Raw genomic sequence first — 17,509 nt, forward strand, 5'->3', positions numbered from 1 at the left:
AACTCTTGAAATGAAGAAAATGAACTGCTCTGATTTCTGTACGCATCAGGAGAGGAACAACACCTGAGCAAAACTATCATATCTTTTCTATGCTTGGCTGTCTTGTCTGTGGCCGCGTGTTTCTTGGACATACGTCGGCACAGACAGCAGTGAAGACGTCGGAAGCAGCTGCCTTTTAACTCATGTTAAAGTGTGCAAGGGCCCTCGTGAAAAGTTGATGCAGTAAGAGACATGAATGAGATAATCCCGCAAGACTCACTGACAAAACAGCAGCATCACAGTAAAATAACAGCTTGGATTTATATAGCGCCTTTCAATAAACCAACTATGTCCTTGCCCAAGGACACATTGGACATGTGACTTCAGGAGCTGGGGATCGAACCCCCGACCCGTAATATATGTTCTTCTTTTGAAGGTCAACTAAGAACATTTGGTCTTAAGGATGTGCAAGAGCAAAGGTCAGAGGGTCTTTTTTATGACAGAAAACTGTTAAAATGAAACTCTGTGGTGACAGACTCAGACAGCGGCAGAGATGATGATGCACAGGATGAAGAAGATCTGCAGCCAGAGCCTTCCACCTGACACACCTGACACACAGGTAAGAGGCTCAGCAGCCACAGTCAGATCCCAAAGGCAGCTTTATCACGCTGTTATATAACACACACACACACACACACACACACACACACACACACACACACACACACACACACACACACACACACACACACACACACACACACACACACACACACACACACACACACACACACACACACACACACACACACACACACACACACACACACACACACACACACACACACGCTGATGTGAGGACGCAGCCACACTGCCACCGTCAGCACTGGACAGATCAGATTTACCCCCTCTCCCTTTTCAACCCTCCTCCTTGAGTTTCCTTCATGATCCATCAGCCCCCCCCCCCCGTGTGTGTGTGTGTGTGTGTGTGTGTGTGTGTATTCTTTTATCCTTTTCCATATGTGTGTGCACATGAAGTCGGGGAGGTTACTGAGTGAAAGGGTTGTGACCAGGTGTGTTTAACAGTTAAGCGGGAACAACATGTGTTAAGAGTCGTCGAGAAAATCGAGTTGACTGAATTGTAACCATGGTAACAAAGTGTGACTCTTAACCGTATTTATCAATTTGTCTTTATGTGTAATTCAAACCAGTGATATGAACTGATGACGTGCCATTGAAAATAAAACTAGTGGATGGGGTACCGGTGGCTTAGTGGTAGGTTCACAAGCCCCATGTACAGAGGCTACCGTCCTCAAAGTGGGCAGCCTGGGTTGGAATCCGACCCTCCTCCTAGAGGCATAATAAGCCACAAAAAACAACTTGCAGATGTAACACAGAATATTGTTGATGTTTAAAACTGGTTTTCCTCCTCAGTTTAAAAAGAGAATCCCATCCACACACGCGGAGTTCTCAAACACAGCGTCGTCCACGTGAAAAGGCAAAGCGCACGGTGACGGCTGTCATGATCAGGCCAAGACAAAAACGATGTCCTTGACCTGCTAAAATGTTCTCACCATCCCTCTGCAATGATCATTTCTGATACAAAGTTGTCCATTCAGGCGCCTCTCTGCCCGTCACCTTAGTGGGAGCACGAGTTTGGTAAAGTCTGCTATCGCACTGATCTCATGTCTACAAAAGTGACAACGTCGCACATTGATGTAAAGCGGAGGAGAAACCGGCGCACAGCGTGACGTTACAAGCCCAAAACTCAGTTTACCCCGTCTTCACAGAAACACCTTCAACAGAGGTTCTGAAAATCTTCACCCTCGAAGGAGTTTTTCAAAAAGATGCGTTTTCAGTGACGTAAAACACGTGTATGTAAGACCAAAACGATCAGAAAAATCTCAGTTTTTGGAAGTACCTGCCTTTGTGTAAATGGACTTGAGCTTGTAAAGCGCTTTTCTAGTCTTCTGACTACTCAAAGCGCTTTGACACCGCAGGTCACACCGACACATTCACACACTGGCTGCTATGGAAAGAGTCCATCAGAAGTAACTAATCCTATTCATTCACATTTATAAGCAGCCGACAAAACAGCAGGAGCAACTTGGGGTTAAGTGTTAAGGGCAAAGCGGGCATGTTGCTACAGGAGCCGGGGCTCAAACCCCTGATCTACCAATTGAGCCAGAGCCGCCCCGTGTGGATGAGGCCTTAGATTAGGAAGATTTTTGTTTTTTCCCCCTCTCCAATCTATCTCTTGCGTTTTTTTTTTTTTTTTTGGTTATCCTTCTGAGTTACTTTTTAAGTCACCCCTGGGTCCTCACCTGAGTCCCACTTCCCCCCCCCCCACCCCCCTTTCCCGGACGGGCTTCATTACATAACACCATAGCTGCTCCTCTAATCATCCTTTGAATCCTAATATAAGGCTGCTCCCGTGCTAATCTATTAGTCTGAGCATAATCTATGAACTGCTCGTGTCAGCAAGTCTCCTCCTAAAACTTGACGGTGTCACTTCAGCTTATCATCATCATCATTATGTAAACAGTGATAATTCTGCAGCCGCTCCTGTGAACAACATCTGATCATCTTCTAAACATAGAGAGCAGATCAAGGCGGTCACACTCCTGCAGCAGGTGGACCTTTTAATATCACGCTGAGCTTATTTATGAAGGGAGACAAAACAGCGTGTGTGTGATTAGTATGAATACTGTCAGTCCTATTTGTTTGTATTCTTGTTACAGTTAGATATGTTGTAAATATTAGTTAAAATTAATGTTTTTTTAAACATTTTTAAGTTCCTCATGTCAAAAATAGTTAATTTATTTTCCACAATTTCCGTATTTAAAGTATTTAGTTACAATGAGCTGCTCCACACCAAGTGTCCCAAGAGGGATAAATAAAGTTGTTTGAATTGACTTGAATTGAATTGAAAAACACTTTTAGTTTACTCTTTTTTTGATATAAAATTTATATTTTTATTGTATTTGCATGATGTTGTCTTCAAGGATTCAAGGTGGTTTAGTGTCATTTCACAGCATGTTAGCTCATGACTAAATTAGTAATCCAGGTAGCAGGCTGCTTTCCTCCACCACTAACTAGCACACATTGTTTCATTGAAATATCATTGATACAAAAGAACTGAGAAGAAATGTTTGTTCTGCAGGAAGAACTTCATTTTGTGAATTGATATCTTAATATTTAGACCCACTCCCCCACCCACCCCAAATTTTAATGACCATATTTTTCTATAAGAAAAACATGGAGTGTTTGCAAACCTTGACCTCAACCCCTCTTTTTGCATATTTACTTTCATTTGACTCGACATATTACACACGATTTCAATAAATTATAAAGCAATAACGCTCTCACTCAGGAGGTCATTTATCTCATAAGATATTAAAAAGCAGCAGCAGCAGCACATTATAAGTAAATTAAAGCTGCATAATACATGAAGAAGAGATGATTCGGTACACTGAGGACTCATCATGGAGGCTGTTCTCTTATGTTTTCACAAGAAGTAAAATCCAAAGGAATCAGTTAAAGACGTGTATGAACTGTGAGTTTGACCACTGAAATGTACTTTCATTAGAGTCTTAGATTTTAAGTTTTACAAGTAATGGATGCACTCAAATTTTAATATTGCTTCCACAACTAATTACTACACTACTCCACATGAAAGCAGTTGGGCGAGGACACCTCAGCGTTGCTTTGGAAGTGAACTGGCACCTCTTCAGCTACCAGACCCAATTCCATACTTTGGTCTGTAAACCAGGGCTTGAACAGGTAACACTCTGTTTCCCAACATTATTCATTTAAAGGGGACATATTATGGAAAATCCACTTTCACAGTGTTTTTGAACAAATATTTGGGTAACCTGAGTTTCTACAGGCCCACAAAATGTGAAATAAACCCGTCCAGTCCTTTGTTTGTGGTCTGCATAAGTCTTACAACACAGAGAAAAATGCTCTGTTTCAAATATGCTCTCCTTGTGACATCACAGTGGTATTCTGGTAAAAAATATACCCTCCCCTCCGCTGGTATCTAGACTCCACCCCCAGCCTAGAACAAAACTTTTGTGCAGGTCCGCCATTTTTATTCTCGCTTCAGAGGAGTGATGTCTACCAGGAAAACTCAGGGGGGGGTAATTGAACTTAAAGAGACACACACACACCAAAACGGAGCGTTCTGAGAGAGCTGGTTTATACAGGGTCACAAACCTCCTCTGGTGCTTGATTCATGTTATATTTTGACCAAAGCACAGCACAGATGTTTCATTTAGACCACAGGGGACAGTTTGAAAAGCTGGAGAAGGGGGATAATACGTCCTCTTTAAGACTGAGCTATACTGACATCCAAAACAGTGACATCAAATATGAAGCAGAAAATCAGTTTCAGGAAACACGCCGTCAATTCAGAAGAAAAGATGCAAAATCCAGAAATTTAAAAAGAAATCTGCAGCAGAAGACAAAAAAACTCACATTTCCCCCTCATAGATTAGTTCATGTCCTGTTCCTTTTGCTTAATCACGATGCGGGAAAACTTTGCTTCGTGTGAGTGTGACCTTAAAGATTGTCCGCCCCCACGCATCCACTACTGGCCTGGGGCCCCCCGAGCAGAGCACGCAGTTGCCTGTTGACAAGCTGCACCTCTGCACTGTGTAGGTTTGAAATGTGAAAGTTGGAGAAGTGTACAGATTCTGTGGTGTATGTTTATAACTCTATACACAAACTGTCCTCAGAGGGAAATTTGGTCCCTGGATCACTGTTTCAAGATAAACTCTCCTGGTTGCTTTTCAGCTCCAAACAATGTCCAGGGACCCATTTTTTCCTTTGAATACATTTTGTGTATTTAGTTCCAAAAATATAGTATGGAATTGTTTCACTTCCCCACTAAAAAAATCACTACCAAATCTACATAGTGCACCTTTAACAATGAGAGGTATCATGAAATATGCTAATGATTTCTTCTCTCTTTTCTTGTGAAAGTTGTATTTTGTGTTGAACTTGAACTATATGTATTTATTTATTTAAAGGTGCACTATGGAGTTTTGGGGGTGAAATTTGAAAGTTGGAGAAGTGAAACAATTCTGTGCTATATTTTCTGAACTGAATATACAAACTTTACTCAAAGAAAAAATGGGTCCCTGGAACACTGTTTCGAGCTGAAAAGCTAACAGGAGTGTTACGGTTTCACTGCTGCGGACCCCCCACCATAACTTCTCCCCTAGCATTTTATCTTTAAACAGGGTTACAGGGACCAAATTTTCCTCCTAGGACAGTTTGTGTAATTGGTATGAACATATACCACATAATCTGTACACTTCTCCAACTTTCACATTTCTCTACCAAAACTACACAGTGCACCTTTAATAGGGACGATGCAATTTAACACAAGTTCAATACAAAGCATGAAACTGATGTGCTGCACAGAGAGGTTTGATCATTTCCTACTCGTGTCCTTAGTTAGTGCAAAAAAAAAGAAAAGAAAATAAATAATCTAGGGCAGATGAAGACGGAGGGACATCATTACATGAGGGAGATGTACGTCCACCTGACTTGTTTCCTGACTCTGTAAAGGAACATTGAGGACTTCGTATCCAGATCAGTCATCAGAGTTTAATTGGGTGGATGGACACAGAAATCCTGCAGGGCACTGATCTCAGAGGCCTAATTACCAGTTAAATCTTTGAAAGGTCAACAGTTTGTGTTGTCCGAGGATGAAGACAGCAGCCACCATATGGCTAAAGATGCCCACAAGTAGTGTGTCTTCTCTGCTCTTTTAATCTTTTGAGCTAATTGTGTGTCTTCTCCCCCTCCTCGTCTTCTGGTGCCCAGGCAGACAAAATGTGGTCAAACTCTAATCTACTTATCTCCTCTCCACTTTGTTTTTCAATCACAGAGGGGGCCTTGTTATCGTGGAGCGGCTGACATCAACATTAAATTTGCTCTCATGGCAGAAATTCGACTTAAAGAGTTCAGCAGCTATGAAACGGTTCTGGCAGGAGGACAGTTTTTTAAGGTTGTTTAGGTGGGTTTTTTTTCACTACGATTTACAGATTATTGAACAGATGTTAGGTCAACATGTTGCTCATAGTCAGGATTTAGTCTGGATTTAAGAAAAACTGAGGTCACGAGTCCACCCCCAACTCTGAGAAATATGTTAACATTGTTAAATCTCAAAGTATCTTATACAATTTTCCTTCTCCAATGCATACTTTTAAAGTAGGGCTGTGACGCCTTAATCATGATGAGGTTAAGGTCTGATATTAATATTTTACATTTTTCTATTTTGTCCCTTCAGGCACACTGTAACGAAGCCACAGTACTGACAGTAGAGTCTCACTCTTAGCTTAAAAAAAAAGTAAATCAAGATTAACAATTGCCTGTCATTGTAAAATCTAGACTAAATCAATGGGCGTGTAAAACCAGCAGCTGGTGTGTTGTTCTCCAGGGTGGGCACAATGCTTTTTGGGAGTGAGTTCCAGGGGGTGGGAGCAGCAATGGAGAAGGCCAGGTCCCCCCAGGAACGACGGTTGGTACTGCATGCCCAGGTGCCACTATTTAAAAGCCCCTAAGGCTGCAAAATTAGGCTCAGCTGGAATCCACAGAGATTTATTCATCTTTTTGGCCTCTTTCAGCTCTTTGTTTTCTGATTTCTTGCTCTGCTGTAAGCATCCTGAAACTAAACAGAGATACAAAGGTAGAGACTTACAGGTGAAGAACATTGAACAGTTAGTGGCTAAAGAGCGTTTTATTCAAGAGTGGTGGAGACCAAAAAGGAGACTTGATTTTTACATTATTTTACTGTGGTCTTTTGTTGTGTTGTGCACATTGTGTTGTGCCCAAGGACACATCGACATGGGATCGAACCCCCGAGATAACCGACTGTATTAACTGAGCCACAGAGTGCAGTAATTAACAGGCATTAGAAACCAAAAACAGAAAAACAAACAACAAAGAGTTGATAGAAGGGAGGTCACAGATGTCACAAACGGGACAGCTCGCGTCCTTTTCAGATTAAAACCCATTCACTCAGTCCGCTCAGCTGTGTCAAGAAACAACCAATGCAAAAACACAGAAAGTTGGATGAATGTTCGGCCCATGATGAGGGAATTCAACCCATCAGATTAGCCGTGTTTGACCCCTTCTTTGAATTATTATCCTTTTTCTCCAGTCTGGTTTACACTATTGTGTTTGAACTTGTATTTTAAGATTTTTGTTTCTCTTTAATTTGAGTCATAATTACATCAATAAACTAAAGTGCTTTTAATTTTTCCCCAAATAGTTTGATATAATTCATTTAAATATGATCACAAAGCTGCTTGTTCTTTATGTTCTCGCTGAGTTTTTTACTTTGGCTTCAGTCTTAAAGTCGAAAAACCTCCTCCCTATGTAAATGCCAAATGTAGGATGATTTTTAGCTCCTAAATAATAAATGGGAGAGCCAAATTAGAGCCGGCTAAAACGTCATCCATTCAAAACTCTATTATTCCCTCTGTGACCTTTTTGTTCCTGCAGCCGGAGGGAAGCAGATGATCTCTAGTTTGTCCAAAAAAAAGAAAGGAGCTAAATGGGAGTTAATGTGCAGCTCCTCTGCAAACACTGGGGGTCTTTATGAACGGGAGGCAATCACACAGATCAAATATACAGCAGGGGGGGGAAATGGAGCTGGAATTTAGAGGGGAAATACAAATTGAAGAGGCTGGTAAACATAATAATGTGAGGGTCGTGTATGCAGATACAGAAGAGGAGTGTTGAGTGATGGATGACAGAGGAGACAGGAGGAGAGGAGCTGGAGGAGAAGTGCTCTAAAGTTACAGACCGAGCAGGAGTTTCAGGAGTCATCGTTTGTGTTTGTGTTTGTTTTTATGTTTTTAGACTCGATGAAGATCTGAGACTGAGCACCTATGTTCCAGCAATGTGACTGATTGATCCAGTAGATGAACAGTAAAGATTAAGAGGATGACAAATAAGCATGCTGCTTACACAGCGCGTGGGGCTAATCCCTCGCACCCCCCCCTTTACTCCCCCCCCGGGCTGCCTTTTGAGGAGCTGCCACTGAGGACGAGCACCCACAGACACTGACGGACCCCAGAGAGAGGAAGGACGTGCAACCTGTTGACGAGGAAACAAGTGTGAGCTCGACTTGGTGGCAGGACCACCGACCTATCTGCAGCTCCACACAGAGGAGGCCCTGCAGGGGGACCCAACCCGACCCGCCATCTGCCCAACGGAGGCCTCACGGTGACACATTTCTCCCCCAAAGGAGGAACTTTTTCTGTGTATACCAGGACATTTCATCCTAAAAGCTCCGGAGAAGAGGAATTAAAGTTCTTACATTTCCTTGTCATCATTCTAAGAGACATTTTTTGTACAACAATTAGAAAAATGATGGAGGATCACCTGTCCAAGATCCCCATGATGTCGTCGCAGTCCCCCGCTGAGTCCACGATGAGCGGAAACACAGACGACAGCAGAGGAGGTAAGAGTTTTTTCTCACTTAGGAGCAACAGGTGATCATGGAGCCTGAGAGATGTGACGCACACTTGGCCTCAGAAATATCAAGAAAAATCCGACTTTTTATGATTTGCATGATCAGTTTTGTCATTCTCAGATATGAGACTTTTATTTGGTTCATTACTTGATTCTGAAATCTTCTGTTTGATTTAATGAAATATATGTTATTATCAGAGAGGCATGAAGCAACATCTGAAAAAAAATACTCCTAGTTTTTCCCTTTTATTTTCTTGCTTCCTAATTTATTAACCCTTTTATCTTAATTTAAATACTGTTTCTAGATTTCTTTATTTGTTCTTTCCTCCTGCTGTTTTTCCTCCTGCTGTTTTTTATTTATCTATTTGGATATATCTATGTGTTGTTGTGTGCATGTCAACATGTGTTGAATGTTATATTTGTTTTAGGAGATGCACGGCTAAGTTTCGCATAACATAAATCTGTTATAATTCAAATAGAAATACAGTTTACAGCTACAATCTCACACACATGCATTCATGTGCAAGTCAAGTCAAACACAAAATAATCAGAATACAAGTTTAAAATAAAACGCCTTTAAAGGAGAAAAAGATAATTATGATGCAACTTTAAGATAAGATAATCTTTTATTGATCCCCAGTGGAGAAATTCAAATGTTGCAGTGGTGAAAGACAAGAAGAAGAGCATGCATACAGAACAGACTGTAATAAAATAAAGATGTATTTACAACTATTAACGAGCAAGTATTAAACATGAAAACTATATAAAAACTCTGTGGCACACTGAAAATAACTTTATTTTATTGTTCAGTGTGCCACACAGGTTTGATTTATTTTTCATGGTATGTTCCTGCATGGACGTGTTTAGGCTGTGCACGGGGGACCCTGTTGGCTATTAGATTAAGCTATACACCAATTAAGATCCAAACTATACACTAAAAACTATACAGGACTTTGAGACGTAGTAAGTGGAAAGTTTAAGTTAAAGTGACAGAGGTGAAGTAAGGTGACAAAAGTAAGCAATAAAGCACCAGAACCTAAATGTATGTCTAATGAAAGGGTTTATTTGGATACTTATCAGAATCCCTGCATCGTTTGTGTTACTTTTTAAATATTTTTAAAGCCATTTCTTGTTATATTTTAGGATCATTCTTAGTTTTTTATACGGCTGTAGTTTCATTTCCTGGTGTGTTGTGTCAGACGGCCGAGCTGACGCTGCAGATGGCAGGCACGTATCTGAAACAATAAGACCAACATGAATGGCTCTATAACCGACCTGCCTTGTTGTCACCGTGTTTTGACTCACAGCCAAGAGTCCGGCCCCGGGGAAAGCTCTGAGCCCGGCGCTGGTCTGCAAAGTGTGCGGAGACACCAGCAGCGGGAAACACTACGGCATCTACGCCTGCAACGGCTGCAGCGGCTTCTTCAAACGCAGCGTGAGGAGGAGGCTCATCTACAGGTGGGAGAGAAAACATGACGCACAGCTGTGTTTCAACTTTATTAAGCGTTTCACTGGATAACTTCAGATGCATACTTCACCAATTATCGCATCCCATCAAAGGCAGGGAGTGTGTGAGGTGCATTGTGGGAAATAACAGACGATACCAAATGTAACCATTACGTAATTTTTTCAGCTTTTTTTATACAAAACAATCTCGTAACCAAGACATTAAGAAGAAAGAACCTGTCCTTATAATATTTTGAAAGAGGCATAGAGGTCACTCAAGGTTGTGTTCACTCTCCAAACTTTTCTTTGACATTTTTTGTTTTAATTTTCTTTGACACTTAGTGGATATTTTTGGCTGTTAAAAAGACATTCAGGTTCATTCCACTCAAAATGTCTGTTTCTTGTAATTCGTACTCAGTATTATTTTTTTGAGATTGAGAGATTTTTCTTAGTTTTGTGAGGACTGTTACTTTAACGTCTTGTTTGTGCGTCGACAGGTGTCAGGCGGGTACAGGAATGTGTCCAGTGGACAAAGCTCACCGTAACCAGTGCCAGGCATGTCGGCTGAAGAAGTGTCTGCAGGCCGGCATGAACAAAGACGGTGAGAGAGTGGAAGTGAGAGTTGTGAAAATCTGAGAGTTATATTGTGTGATGACTGTCTAAAAAAACATCACAGTCTCACACAGTGATTGACATAAATGAGAGTTACAACGACACAATTTCAAGGCTTATTTTGGATAAACAAGACAATCTTTCCTGCCAGATATGAAAGTTAAAACAAAGTGTAAAGGATGTTTTTAATGGATGTACTTGTAAAAATGGTTGTTTGCACATTTTGGAGCATATCAAGCTTGATCCAGAGGCTCATTTAAAAAGTATTTTGACTTGTCGACTTTAATACTGCAGATAAGTCAATAACCAGGGCAAGAATACTGTCAGTTCTCAATTCCTCATGATCTACTGAGACACCCGTTCACCACTGCACCAGTAGTGGAAACATATTGAACATGCAATGGAGGCAGCAAAGTCTGTAGGGACTCTGTAGGGAGCCGGAGGGTCGCCAGAGAGGTGCCAGGTCACTTCCCGAGTACTGCCCCGAGGTGCCCTGTAGCAAGGGACCGAACCCCCATCAGCTCTGGTGTGCTCCCTGTGTAGCAGCACTACTCTGACAACTCTCCATTAATGCATCTCCACAGGTCCTGTTTTTGCATGTGTGTTTGTGATTCGGGACTATGTGTGTGAGAAGCATGTCTCTAAATAACAGAGTTTAAACCAGAATGTCCCCTCTGGATTAATGAAATATGTAAAATAAAATCAAAATTGTCTGGGATTGAAATTCGAAACTGTGAAAGGTCTGAAGATGATAACTTCCTGTTGTCTGACCCTGTTTCTTCTTCCTCTTCGTCTCTGCAGCCGTGCAGAACGAGCGTCAGCCACGCAGCACAGCTCAGGTCCGTCTGGACTCCATCGACATGGACCCAGAGAAGGAGCACCTGGCCACCACACGGGAACCCACCTCCTCCTCTTCCTCCTCTTCCTCCACCTCCTCCTCTTCCTCCTCCAGCAGCTCTGTCATCACGTGGCCCCACATCAGCTCCTCCATGTCCATCACCTCCTCTGTGGCCCCCCAGCGCTGCGTCAGCCCCCAGAACAACCACCGCTTCATGGCCAGCCTCATGACGGCCGAGACCTGCGCCAAGCTGGAGCCTGAAGACGGTGAGGAGGAGTTTAAAATCTCACAGCAACACGAATCAGATTATAAAAAGGTTACTTTATTTCAGAAAGCTACAGGGAAACAGCATTTCGAGTGTGAAAAGTTTAAGAGTTACTCTGAAAGTTGGTCTCTCTTCCTGGACCCTCAGTCCTTACGTGGCCTATTCTGTTTCAGTCGACGAGAACGTTGACGTGACGAGCAACGAGCCGGAGCGAGCCTCCTCGGAGTACCACATGGCTCTGTACCCGTCCAGCTCCGAAAACGTGTACGAGACCTCGGCCAGGCTGCTCTTCATGTCGGTAAAGTGGGCGAAGAACCTGCCCGTGTTTTCCAACCTGCCGTTCAGGGACCAGGTGAGACTCGACTGTGAAACTTTGAATTAATTTCAAATTTCAAGATGTAGGTTTCAAGTTGAATCGTTCACTTATGAATTCAACAGTTTGGTGGAAGTTGAAAAAAAGAGACAAAAAATGAAAATATTAAAGTAATTTATTTCCTAATTTAAATTTTTTGTCAGTAATGGTCTTTCACAGAACCTTCATTCACTTCAACACTGAAACTAAAATCAAATCAAATAAGACATTTACAAGGTGAAGTTTTAATCTCCCATCTCTTTTCTTCATGTGTGATCAGGTGATCCTGCTGGAGGAGGCGTGGAGCGAGCTCTTCCTGCTCTGTGCCGTTCAGTGGTCTCTTCCCCTGGACAGCTGCCCCCTCCTCTCTCTGCCCGACCTCTGCCCCGGCATGCAGGGCAAAACCAGCTACACCAGCCTGGACCTGCGCCTCTTGCAGGAGGTCTTCAGCCGCTTCAAGGCCCTCGCCGTCGACCCCACTGAGTTCGCCTGCCTCAAGGCCATCGTGCTCTTCAAACCAGGTGAGACCTCTTTCTTTTCCTGCAACCTTTATACAATTTATAATGATTGACTGCTTCATATCGAGTAACAACCTCTGGTGTTTTAAAGAGAAGCCGATGCAGAAGTGCCAATAAAATGCAGTTCCTCAAATGGCCACATGGGGGCAGCTCCGTTTTTTTTTTTTTTAAATGTGTGTAATCTCATCATTGTGTTTGTCGTCCACAGAGACTCGTGGTCTAAAGGACCCAGAACAGGTGGAGAACCTACAGGATCAGTCTCAGGTGATGCTGGGACAACACATCCGTTCACACTACCCAAGTCAACCAGCCAGGTAACATCCCCTCCTCAGTTTTATTTTCTGGCTTTGAATTATTTCTGTTTAATGTTGAATATAAAATAAACTTAATAAAAGTTCAATTCTGCCAAAAATGGTTTGAGACAGCTCTCCTCTAGATCTCTATTTTCTGCTATCAGGCATCAGAGCAGCGTCCTGTGGCTATTAGACTCAATATCAGGGTATAATAAACTTCAACAAGCTACATAACTTATTTAAGGGTCTACAAACCCCCCAATGATGAGAAAAGTCCATCCTCTCCGTCTTTAGCCTGCTCCACTTTTCAGAAAATGTGAGCTCAAACAGGCCGTTTGGAGATTTTCCCTTCATGACATCACAAAGGGCAGTAGCCCCTCCCCCAGGTGGGTGACACTCCCACAGCTAGGTGTTTGTTCTGCCTTCTTACTGTAAACAATAGAGCATAGTGCGAGAACGGCAGAGCCACCCAAGCCCTTCCAGAGAGGGGGGCGTGGCCAGACACAGCTCATTTACATTTAAAGGTACAGACACAGAAACAGCCTGTTCTGAGCAGGGCTGAAATAGAGGGATTTATAGACATGATCAAATACAGGATCAGAGTGGATTTATAACAAGAAACTTCACACACATGTTTTGGGAAGCTCTGAGACTTATTTAAACTGTTTGAAAAGAAGAATAATATGTCACCTTTAAATGTTGCACTAACACTTGAATTGCAAGCATTGGAGTTGTCACTTTTGCTTTGTACTTTCTAATAGCAATGCAGATACAGTGTCCATTGCTTTCATCCAAGAATATTTCTCAGGAGAAAAGGATACATTCTACACACTATTGTTTAAAAGTGACTTTAAAATCTCTAATTTTATTTATTTGTTTCACATATTTCTTGAGCCTGTCACATCCTTTTTATTGCACCACACTGACATTTTCCACGGTGCTATTTCCCGTTGCATACACGACTTTGCTTCATCTTTTGTTTCTTGTCGTTGACTTCCAGGTTTGGAAAGCTGCTTCTTCTTCTTCCCTCTCTGCGTTTTGTGAATTCGGAGCGGATAGAGCTGCTGTTCTTCCACAGGACCATCGGAAACACGCCCATGGAGAAGCTGCTGTGCGACATGTTCAAGAACTAAAAAAACACCAAAAAAAAAAAACACATCACCCACAAACCCATGCAGTCATTGGGTTTCCAGGGAGAATGTCCGCTTCTTATTTCTGTTTACATATCAGAGATTCTGCGTGCTGTTATTTCTTTAATGGTCACTTTACAATTTGTTCATGAATGAAAATTCAGGTCAGTTCTCGTCATCATGATCGCTGATTTATTTGTACCATATGTAGACATTGACTTGTATCTGAAGCGAATCACAGACACATTTCAAACCTTGAGTCCTTTTTTTATTTGTATTTAACCAGGGAAAAAAGATCGTTGAGATTAAAAATCTCTTTTTCAAAGAGTGTCCCGACCCGGACAGGCAGCATCACCACTTCATCCTCTTGTGTGTTTTTTTGTGAATGCAGTCATTGTTTAGAGATAGGTGAACTGTAAATATCTGCTTTTATTATTGTCACTGTTACTTTCATGTTTTCATGCCCTGATACAGTAAAACATGCTGAAATAAGGTTGTTGATTAAGATTCTTCTGAGAATGTCACACTTCATCATCATCATCATCGACTGAAGATGATTTGAGAGTAACAAATACTATTTCTGTAGCAGGGAACAAAGAGGGACAACCCACAGGGAGGGGTCGTCACCGGGGCAAAAAAAAAGCTAAAAGCAGATTTACTGTACCTCATTTAGAAGAGCTACTACAGCCTGAAGGATGCCCCTTGTTAAATGAAATTGTTATTTTGCTAAATGAAAAGATACAGACGTAGAAAAATCATGACAAACAAAGAAACAGACAGCAGCAGGTTTCATTATTAGTTAATTAGATCTTGAAGCCTCAGTAGCACGGAGAAACAGTGCCCTCTTCTGTTTGGGAAGATAACAAAACTTGAACACACACACACACACACACACACACACACACACACACACACACACACACACACACACACACACACACACACACACACACACACACACACACACACACCATGTAATAATAAATGTTAAAGAAGAACTAGAAAGTGCAGAGCCTTCATTTGAGCCAGTTTGAAGTTCAGAGAGAGCCGCTTTCCTTGTGACTCTTTATTCTAATGACGGTATGGATGGAAAAACCCAGAGTTAAGGGCCTGTTAGGAGAGGCAGGAGTCAGGAGACTTTGAGTAATAAACCTCCACAAAGAGGCTCAGTGTTCTTCTTGTTTAGAAGTGGAGTGATGTAATGAAAGATGTAGATGTACATGAGAAACAATGCTGATGTTTTTGTTACCTGGTCTGACAGGAAAAAAAGTTATTTTACAAGTCAAAACAGGGTTACTCTTTTGTTGATGGACCAGGATGTACATCTTGGTTTGTTAGCTTGATGCTAACAGATGCTGGAAAATGCTGTTAACTGGATAACAAAATAAGCATTGTGATCATTTTAATTTAGGAAACTATCTTTTTTACTAAACATACTTAACAAACGACACCATAAGCACTTGTACTTACAGGCATATGGTTCCTAAAAAGCTATGGTGACAAACTTTAAAAAACTGTTGACTCATGCCAGTCTGGTCTACCGCTCTGGTCCAGTGACACTGCATGACTCGCTCTTAATGTCTCAGACCTCCTGTCTCTTGTATTGACGAGGAGCAACTGTATACATGTAGAACGTTTTAAATCTACATTTTTTTGCAGATTATACAATTTACTCCTTGTTGTTGTTACTCCTCAACAACTACAATATCTGATTTGTACATGAATGTATAGCCTATTTTGATAACTTTAAACCTCTTTTTCACCTTGTGGGAAGTGGATGGACAACACCAAAGGGCCCTCTATTGACCAGCTGCTACTGGTTTAAAGTATGGTCCAGGTTTGCCCTGTGGCTCCTTTCCTGCATGACATTCCCCCATCTCTCTCTCCCCGACTCTATCCCCTGTCCTCAAAAATAAAAACTTTAAATGGTTTTACTTGGTACCACATAGTTTTAGAAGGGTGTTGTGACCCAAATAAAGCGTTTCTCTCCTCTTTGAAATGCGATGTGAAACGTGACGGTTGCAGTATAAACGTGGTGTGGTTAAACCCAACCAAATGTCAGTTTGATAAGAAACGTCACTCAGTATTACTTCACCTTCAAACACAAGAAAAAACCTCACAGAAACTGAACCAGACACAGGCGGTGGACACATCAAACACTGAAGAGTAGATTCACTGCTCTGCTTTTAGTGCAGGTATTTATTACTGAGGGTTCATTCTGCTGTTTCAGGTGGTAAGAATAGCCTCCACCACCACATGCTGAAATAGCAGCAGTTATGGGTCCTTGAACGCCGGGAAAATCCAGGGATCAGATCAGCTGGTCCTCTGTGGCGTCTGTCATATGAGTGAGCTCACACATCCAGATTAAGAAACTCTGAACTCTCACTGCAAAGCGTGCTGCAGAAAGTGAGTCCAATGGCTTAAAAAGTGCAAACAAATATTCTTAATGAACAAAACGGGTCCATCTTTATGCTTAACATTACGATCTGTTTGTGACCTTTGATCTGTAATTTTTTTTGCTCCAGCGATGAACGCTCTTTCTTTAATATTATTTAAAAAAAACTAAAACACACGATGGGAGTGATACTGAAATAAAGCTGTACCTCACGTGTCCAAAGATCAACATTCTCACTTTGGCCTTTCACAATCTTTTTTTCACACAAAGGTTTCCCCTGTAAGAATCTGAGGTTTTCATCTTATTATGAGATTAGTCTCTTAAGTAACGGACAGAGGGAGGGAGGCCGGTTAACGGCACGTTGTGGAGAAAAACTGATGTTACTTAATCTCACACAGAGGGCTTTTTTTTCTTCTCAAAACACCAAACCAGAGACAGTGGTATAAATATCATGAAATTCCCAAAAGTTTAAAAAAAATATGTTTAGAAAGGTTGTTGTCTCACTTCAGGAGCAATGGGATTCACTAAGAATGGATGGATTGCAGCTGCTAATAGCTCTGTGAATTGCGCACTGCACCTGATATCTGCACCGTCTCTAGGTCCAATTCACAAAGCACATTCTGCTTGATTGTCAGGCGCAAACACTCGAATAATGCTTTCCTACTCTACGCAGTTTGTTTGAATTGAAGAGTTCAGCCGTCCAGATTACCTCTTAAGAGCTGGGCTGTGTGCTCTCTTCCTGATGCGTAGCTCCGTCCACATGATGATGATGAAGTATGGGAGGGGATTTTTTTTTTATTGTGCAGTCGAGTCTTAACAAATATTATACATGTTTAACTGTTTATAACAATGCTTCCTCACTGCAACATGCCAGCAGCTCGTCCAAATAAAAACAAATCACTCTGATATTTGTTATGTGAACCCACACATATCGTCTCCTGGCAGCCCAGATTGATTTAACCCCTTCGTCTAATTATATGTCAAAATAATATTCACAGACTTCATTATAGAGATTCAGAGGCTGAGTTGTTGTCCTGATACCTGGAAAGTTTGAGTGTGGGATATCCTTTTAGAAATGCTGTGGCGCATTTACCATCTGCTCTCAGCAGACAGTCAAAGTATCAGTCTAACTGCACGTGGCTGTTAGTGCTGTTGTTTGTGATTAAGATGGGTTTTTTGACGAGTTTC

The 17,509-nt window shown here is 41.7% G+C and overlaps 1 protein-coding gene across 1 annotated transcript; it reads left to right on the top strand.

Moving 5' to 3' along the window:
* Window positions 1-8,056: 8,056 nt before the first annotated feature.
* nr2e3 (nuclear receptor subfamily 2, group E, member 3) lies at window positions 8,057-14,418 on the top strand. The gene is made up of 8 exons (XM_065952647.1): window positions 8,057-8,461; window positions 9,780-9,930; window positions 10,416-10,519; window positions 11,332-11,634; window positions 11,807-11,985; window positions 12,266-12,506; window positions 12,712-12,817; window positions 13,797-14,418. The coding sequence occupies exons 1-8, from the start codon at window positions 8,368-8,370 to the stop codon at window positions 13,927-13,929; spliced, it is 1,311 nt and encodes a 436-aa protein (XP_065808719.1). The 5' UTR covers window positions 8,057-8,367; the 3' UTR covers window positions 13,930-14,418.
* Window positions 14,419-17,509: the final 3,091 nt, after the last annotated feature.

Source organism: Labrus bergylta, chromosome 3 (genome assembly GCF_963930695.1).
Source record: "Labrus bergylta chromosome 3, fLabBer1.1, whole genome shotgun sequence".
Lineage (NCBI taxonomy): Eukaryota > Metazoa > Chordata > Actinopteri > Labriformes > Labridae > Labrus > Labrus bergylta.